Raw genomic sequence first — 8,438 nt, forward strand, 5'->3', positions numbered from 1 at the left:
GTAACACTCAAAGCAACATTTTTCATTGTATCTTGGTACATGTGACAACAACCAATCAATCAGTCACCTCAGACAACTTCAATTGAGGAAGTTTCTGTTTCAGTGTATAAGCTTCCGTTCAACTGTTAATTTGTGTATGATTTCAACACAGAGCCCCAGCAGGGGCTTCATCATTACTTTTGACTTCCTGTTTTAAAAAGAGTGGAGAGAGCTTTACCTGTATCTAACCCCATGCTGTCCCTGTCCTGGGAGTGTTTGATGGAGGCAGTAAGAGGAAGCTTTACAGGGTGTACCTGTCCTGGGATTGTTTGATGTCATCAGTGGAATTAAAAAGCATTTTGTGCTTCATTCACTGTCCCTCTCAACAAAATTCTGAAGCTTTTAGAAAGGCTGTAACTTCACTTCCTTAAATAGGCAGTTCCTGATTTTTGTTTTCTGTTCAGTTTGCAGGTGCTGGTTTTCCATTCCAAGGAGTTATCGAGGAAAATGTCAGAGGCTTGATCCGCTGGGGAATTCCACATGTTCCATGAAGGGCAACAAATGGGAATTCTGTTCCTATCCTTGTGTTGGCGATCGGCTTGGTTATGTTCAGGACATCCGGGGCATTGAGAAATGGGATCTACTACAAACTCCAACTAATTTCTTGTGGAACTGAAGGAACACTTTCTTCCTGGAGCCTTATGCTGGACCTTCCCCAACCATCAATCCTAGGAATGGCTTTCCCAATTCCAAACTCCCCCACACATTCACTCTGCAAAATGGATACCCAATCTAATCCAGCTCGTGGATAAATGGACTCATAACCTGGGAGCAAGATTCTTTGTTTGTTTCGCATCTTCCATTGTTTTTTTTGTGTTGTTTTGGTTTTGTTTGAACATGACCCATGGAGAGGAGCTTTGCTCTGAGATGCACCAGGATTCAGTCGTGTTAACGTACCTCGAGAGTGTCTTAATGCATCAAGCCTCCGGGGGCAGTATGGGCACCCCATCCACCAAGGGCACCTCCGAGGGGGAAGGTGCTGCTTGCAAAAGCTCCGATGGGCACGGCAGCGGAGGAGGAGGGGGAGGTGGTGATGGTGGTGGTGAAGACTTTGCTGCCTCTCCCTCCCAGCAGAGGGCATCGAAAGCTGCTTCTGCTCTCAACGTGAAGAAGGCCAGGCTCCTGCAAGCTGAAGCCTGTGACAGTGCCAAGCGGAGAAGAGTAGGCGGGCACGGGCTCCAGTCCAATGACCAAGATGGCACCGCCAGGCGGGGCGAACTGGGCAAGACGCAGCAGCAGCAACAACAACACAGCACCCTGCTGGCCTCCCTACTGCAGTCGTTCAGCTCCCGGCTGCAGAACGTGGCACTATCCCAGCACGGGGCTGTCCCCAGGCTGGGCCAGGCACAGACCCCACCCCCGGGCACCCCGCCTGAGGACGACCTGAGGGGCTACGGCCTGGTGTCCAGCCACCTGCGGGCGCTGCTGAAGAGCCGGGATCCGAGCCGGAGCGAGGAGGCGGACGGAGTGTACCAGAGCCCCCCCGAGCGCACCAGGTTTCCCAGCTCCCCCGCGGCGGATGGGCGAGGGGCCCCCGGTGAGCCAATCTCCTGCTCAGCCCGGCTCAGGGCGGTGGCCAGCATGGTGGAGAATGGCGCCCGCTCTGACGGTTCGCCCAAGCCCAGCGTGGCGTGCAGCCAACTGGCCTTGCTGCTGTCCAGCGACACTCAGCTGCAGCAATACACCCGGGAGCACTCGCTGGGCGCCCGCGCCCCTCCCCCCTCCGCCAGCCAGAGGCTCGCGGCCATCGCCAGCCAGAAGGGGGCCGAGCCTTCGCCCCCGCCCCACGACCAGGCCCGGGACCCACCCTCGAAGGACGGGCGCTGCCGTAGTGCGTCGCGGAGCCACCCGCGAGTCTCCGAGCGATCGCTGAGGATGGCGGGTCACACCAGGAGCCCGTCCGGTGCCAGGGAGAAGAGCATCGCGGGGAGCGAGCGGGACAGGTCACCCCTGTCACCCAACAACAGTGGCGGCAGCAGCCTCCTCATGCACCTCCTCAACACCAACACCGTCCCCAAGCCTTCGGCCGACGGTGGGACCGAGAGCACCAATGGTCACCGGTGGCCGGGGGCTGAGAGGAGGGGCGGCCCCTCCTTTGACTACCGTCTGCCGGCCTGGGAGAAGGTGATAAAGCAGGAGGCTGGTTCCCTGGAGGAGATGTACAGCAGCGACGAGAGCTCCCGCTCCAGTTGCACGCCCATGGACCTATCGACCAAGCCCCGGATATGCGAGCCCATCTCCCTGCACTCCCGCAGCCTGGAGCAGATGACCGAGTCCCTTCTCTTCAGCTGGAATCCCAAAGGCCCGAGGGTCCGCAGCCCCGAAGCCAAGGAGGAGCGCAACCGGCCTGAATCTAGGAGCCATCAGAAGGTCACTCTCCTCCAACTGCTGCTGGGTCACCAGAACGGAGCGAGAGGGAACCGCACACCTGAACCCCAAGCCCCGGAACGTCCCGGCAGCACGGTGACCGTGTCCGAGACTTTGTCCACTGGTTTGGCTCTTGGCCAGCGGCCACCGGAACACTTCCCTCCTCCTCCTCCTCCTGCTCCCTCCTCCGTCGTCTCCTCCTCCTCCTCCTCCTCCTCCTCCTCCTCCTCTTCTTCGTCTTCCTCGTCCTCCGCGTTGTCTTCGTCCTTCCCAGGGGCAGAGCGAAGCGCCGTGGTGAAGCTGACCCATAGCCCGCCGGCCGCTCGCCAGCTCCCGGCACTGTGCCACACCAGCGATGGCACCCACCACCTCCTGGCCCATCAGGGGAAGCTGGTGGGTGACGGCGAGCCCTCAAGGAACCTTCAACGCTTCCCGCAGCCATTGGAAACTGCGAAGGGTCACCGGGCCCTGGAACCTCTGCTCCCCTCTGAGTCCGCCAAAGCTCAGCAGTTCCCCAAACGGTTCGTCCCCGGGGAGTTGGCGGCAAATACTCAGTATGTCCCACGGCAGTCATTGGCTGGTGAGAGCCCCCTTTCCAATTTCTCCTTCAGCGCAAGCAAGCTCCTGCAAGACCTGGCTCATACCGGCTTCCACAAGTCGCCAGAGACCTCCCAAGCGGACGGGGAGGACAGGAACGCCGGCCTGACCTCGGTGGAGAGTAGGATGGGTGAGAGCACCGAGAGCCTCCCGTTCAGTCGGTCCGTCAAGCCCCTCTGCTTCCAGCAGTCGGTGCTGCTGGAGCCCAATGCCAGGAGAGAGAGGCCACCACTCCAGCCCCGCCCAGCGCCCAGCTCTGATCTTGAGAACCTGCTCGAGAGACGCAGCGTCCTTCAACTCCTGCTGAGGAATCCCGAGAGGGAAAGGGTCCCAGTGGCCTGCCTGCAGGGGAGGAGAGGGGGCCACCAAGTATCAGTGGGCCCGCAGCCCCCAGACGCCCAGTGCAACGGGCAAGCGGCTGGCACCAAGCCAATATCCATGGTCAAGGTCAAGACTGAACCCGTTGAAGAGGATGGGTGCTTCTCCTCCGGTGCCGAACCGGCGGAACAAAGTGCCAATGGCCAGCCTCTGATACAATGCAAGGCAGAGCAGAAAAACCCACCCTTCACGTTGGGCAGTGTGAAGCAAGAGGTGGTGAGCCCAGCTGCACCCTCGGCACAGGCTCAGTGCCACCCCTGTCAGAAAGGGGGCGTCCTGAGCCAACTTCTGCAGCGGGACAACACCTTGACCCCTCTGGGCGGTTACGCCTTCGGCCAGCACCCGCCCGCCAGCGGTCTCTCTGAGGCCCGGGCCCCCACCTCCGGCTCCAGCAGTCCGTGCAGCGTTCCCAAGAAGAGGAAACCCCCACCCAGCTCCCCCAGCCAACCGGACGACCTGCACAAGACTCTCGACCGGAGGGAGGGGCTGAACAGTCATGGCGCCCCACTCCGAGAGGATGCCAATGGCCTGGATGGCTTTCCGTCCTGCGGAGCCAGGCTGCTGGATTTCCAACCAGGCAGTGGCTTGGAGCTGGAGTCCCGAAGTAGCATGAAGGATCCCCAAGGCTTCAACGTCCTGAAACAGCTCCTCCTGTCCGAGAATGGCATCAAAGTGCTGCCCGGGCACAGGACTCTTCACAATGGTGGCTCTGCCAGTGACCGAGGTTCCCGGCCTGACCGAAGGCTGGGAGGAGACCGCCCCACTCACTTCTACAGCCAGCCCGAGCAGCTCAACGGTCACCAGAAGGAGGCAGCGCTGGCCTTCGAGCCTGCCAGGTACCTCGGGGTCTTGCCCGCTTCCAGCTCGTCTGCACACTACCCGCTGGAAAACTCCACCTCCGTCACCGCCCTGGCACAATCCCAGCCAGAGCACCGCGCCCCGTCCCTCGGAACGCCAACCGAGCCACCGTGGCTGACCAAGACTAATCCCATCCTCTATTACATGCTGCAGAGGGGCGGCCTGGGCCTGGTGCCCTCCCGGTCCAGAGCAGGGGAAGGGGGCACCGCCGAGGCTGACAGGAGGAGGAGGCCGCAGCCGGTGGCTCAGAGGGTGGAGCGGCCCAGTGGCGGTGGCGGAGTGCTGCCTGGTCGCCGGACGGTCAAAGCAGAGCCCCCCGAGGACTCTCTGGGTAACCTCCAGGGCCCGGTCCCTGGTATGCTACGGGATCAGAATGAAATTGCCAGCGGCATTCTGGAGAAAGTAGCGGCCATAAAGCGGGAGCCTGATTGAGTGGACATTGGGATGGAGGGGAACGAAAGCAAGAAGACAATCTTGTCCATTAGACCAAGTCTTGTGCAATACAATCTGGGTCAGCTAGATAGAAGGACAAATGCTGCATATATAATATATATGTATAAGTGTATATAATATAGATATATATGTATATCAGCGCTAACAGGCAGCTTGTTGGCTGGCATGATTGGAACTTGTATCTATTGCCAGGAATGCCAAGGTATTGGGATCCACCAGTTTTTATATGGTAATTTTATATATACACACATATGTATATGCACACACATATATATGTACATATATATAAAATGAATATAAGGAGGATGTTGCCATTTGTTTTTGGTTTTGCCCTGTCGTGACCCGTACTGAAAGGCATGATAATCATGTTCAAGGTGCCATAGGCGTTAAGTTCCATGTGCCCCATTGAGAGCCCTGCCACCACTCTTTGGGGTACTGGCACCAGTTGGTGGCCTCTTAAACAGCCCTTGTTCACCCACAGCTCGCCAACCCCAATCCCAAGCCCATCCCTTATTTTTTTTTCTTTGCACCTGGTCTTCCCGGCAATGATGCCACCCGGTCACCGCTTGCCCCTCATGGGTTAGCCCCTTGCCCTCCACATAGTGCCAACCCTGTACCAGGAAGTGAGAAAGAAACTGGATGCCACTTTGTGACAGGCGTTTGAACATTCTGATTCCTTTATTTTTGCTTGGTTCCCCTTCGCTTCGCCCCTTCTCTCTGCACGTAATGCCTCCACAAACTTTTACCCCTTTTGTATTTTTATTCTGAGGTGACATTGTCAGTCAGAGGCACAAGATGTTTGTTTTGGTTTTGGTCGTGTGGGGTGGCACAGTGGATCGACATGCCGCAATCTCTCGATGGCAGTAGCCGTCGGAGGGAATCTTAATTTTTTGTGATTTGATGTAACGTAAACACAAAAGGTGCCAAGCAGACAATCAGTCAATTCAAATGAGCTGGTTTTGTTTTGTTCACACTGCAACACCAGGTTAATGTCTGTTCTGAGCAAGGTCATACTTCTCACTAGTAATTTCCTCCACTGGAAATTTTAACTTGCCCTCTGTAGCCAGGGGCTGTTCTTCTCCCCTTACTGTAGTGTAAATTGTATGTAAAAAGTGTGTGTATATGTGTGTGTACACACACACAGACACAGTGCGTGTCCGTATGTTGGATGGGGGAAGATGCCTATTTTGTGTTGCATGTATCTGCATTTGCAAGTGTTTAAAATATTGTATAGTTATATATGCATATTTTGTCCAAATCTATTGTTAAAAGAAATAGAAGACTAATCCCTCTAACTCTACGAACCGCATGGAATGAAAAGCATGTGGAATCCCTATGCACAAAAAAAAGATGTGATGTGTTTATTAAAAAAAAAAGAAGAGATAGAAAGAGAATTTAATGTCTTAATAATCGAACTTTAACTTACTTGATCAGTCTGTGTACATTGTGTGTACATTGTCTGTACCTGTGTGGCCTGTCACTGAAGAAGTGGATAGCAGGGTATATTCCAAAAGTTAATCGTCCTTTTCCCTTAAGTGTTTCGAGCAACATTCACTCCCGGAATCCGATGACTTTGTCCCGTCCTATTTCTCCGCCACCAGCTCTCTCAAGTGGGTGGGCCTATTTATTTATGTTTGTTTTTTTCTTTTCATTTAAAAGTGAAGATCTTGGCGATCCAAGCTCCCTTTGCTCTCGACCACACGATTCTTCCGTTCAACTGAACACTTGGTTTTCGTGGGAGTCCGTGTTTGACGTTTTGTTTTTGTCTTTTGCATAAAACTGCGGTTGGAATTCTGGCTGAGGATTTTGAGTTGGTATTCTGCGGCCTGCAGCTTCCTAGGACAGCTCAGATAAAAGACTAAGTGGCTTGCTACGGAGTATGATACCTGGCTGTCGTTTTGACACCGCTTTTGACGTGGCGGATTTAATTTCACCAAACCAGCAGGAATCAGGCGACGGAGGAGGCAGAGGAATAGGCATTGGGGACCAACTGGTTAGACCAGCAAGGGTCAGGATTCTGGCTCAGGAAGGCAAGCGAGGAGTCAGGGGCACAGGAAAATCAGGGCAGTGCATCTCAGACCACATGCAGTGGGGCTTCATGGCTTGGGGGAGCTGCTGGAAATCACGACTTTGGGAGAGGGGGCCAGCAGACGTCAGGGCAAGTGAGAACAGCAAAGAGTCATTGTACACACTTCCAAGTCTGGGAGTTGAGGCTATGAGGGCTTCACGCAAAGATTTCTCCTCTGGGCAATTTTAACGGCACCGCAATATCACGGACTGTCAAAACTCCCATTGTCCTCCTGCTCCAACTAAGATTTTGTGTAGGTACGAGACTTCCTTAGGTGATTAATTATTTGTTTCCAATCCCAGCTTTCGCGGGATGTTGCAATGTAACCCCCCCGCCCTTTTTTTTAAGGTGAGTACTTTCCGACAATAAATGGCAACGCTCCAATTATTTACCCAGGGGTAACAATTCTTCCACATGACAGTTACCCTTGAGCCTCTGAGAAAATATTCCAGTTGCCAATCCAGGTGAAAGTTGAGAGACGAGTGCCATTTCTCAGTTTTGTTTTGACAAAAATGAATTCAGTTTTGTGTAAATATGAAGAATTTGGTTTCTTTTTGTTGAAAAAGAATGCACTGTAAACGATGGGAAATATTAGATTTTTTAAAAATAATATTTCAGTACAAATAGTATTTTGGGTTTATTTGGTCTTTTAGAAGATGTTATGCCTGATCTAATGCAAACTGTGAGAACTGTACCAGTTTCTTTTGTACTCTGCAAAAAAATGAATAAACTTTGGAATGAGAGGTGTGCATCCCTAATTTTGGTGCCTTTACATAGTCTTGTCTTTTCTCATGTTTATGGGTGTTCACCTTGACGTCCATGGGAGAGGGGTGACAGGATAGTGATGGGCACCAGGCTGACTCCCAGGTGCCAATGGGTAATGCTCCAGCTATGGGAAGTCAGGAAAATGAGGAATTATGCCCCACTCCTGAGGGAATGCAACATTGTCAGAGGAGCTATCTTTTTGGGGTGAGTTGTAAAGGTGAGGCTTTTACTGCCCCTGAATGTCTTTTTTTACTCATTCATAGGATGAGGGCATCACTGGCTAGGCCAGCATTTAGTGCTCATCCCTAATTGCCCAGAGGGCAGGTAACAGTGGGTCTGGAGTTTCAGGTAGGTCTGACCAGGTAAGGATGATATTTTAATTCCTTAAAGGAACCAATAGGTTTTTCCAACAATTGACAATGGATTCATGGTTGCCACTAGATTCTTAATTCCACCATCTGCTTTGGCTGGATTTGAAACCAGGTCCGCTGCTCTCTGGATTACAGTCCAGTGAAAATACCACTAGGCCATCCCCTCCCCTTAAAAGAACCCAGGGCATTATTCTTAAGGAGAGGAAGGAAGCTGAAGGGATATCTATCTCTCTCTCTCACTCGCGCTCTCTCTCTCACTCACTCACTGGCTCTTTCTCTCACTCACTCACTGGCTCTCTCTCTCTCTCTCTCTCTCTCGCACGCTCTCTCTCTCACTCACTGTCTCTCCACCCTAGATTCATGGCCAATACTAACTCCACGGCCAACACAAACCAATTAAGCAGCCAATAGCACATTGCTCCTTGTGTGAGCTTTCTGTGCACCTATGTTTAAGACATTATACAGAGCCGATATTTCAACAAAGTATACGTTGGCTATAAGATGCTTTGAGGTTATGAAAGCTGCAAATAATTTATTTCCCC

The 8,438-nt window shown here is 53.0% G+C and overlaps 1 protein-coding gene across 2 annotated transcripts in view; it reads left to right on the forward strand.

Annotated features, from left to right (window-relative positions):
- LOC122555426 (nuclear receptor-interacting protein 1-like) overlaps positions 1-7,503 on the forward strand; it is a 112,953-nt gene extending 105,450 nt beyond the window's left edge. For both annotated transcript variants that reach the window (XM_043701417.1, XM_043701418.1), the window contains exon 2: positions 444-7,503. In XM_043701417.1, coding sequence (XP_043557352.1) covers positions 877-4,671 — 3,795 coding nt within the window. In that variant the 5' untranslated portion in view covers positions 444-876 and the 3' untranslated portion in view covers positions 4,672-7,503. The remainder of the gene's footprint in view (positions 1-443) is intronic.
- Positions 7,504-8,438: the final 935 nt, after the last annotated feature.

This window comes from Chiloscyllium plagiosum, chromosome 12 (assembly GCF_004010195.1).
Source record: "Chiloscyllium plagiosum isolate BGI_BamShark_2017 chromosome 12, ASM401019v2, whole genome shotgun sequence".
Classification (NCBI taxonomy): domain Eukaryota; kingdom Metazoa; phylum Chordata; class Chondrichthyes; order Orectolobiformes; family Hemiscylliidae; genus Chiloscyllium; species Chiloscyllium plagiosum.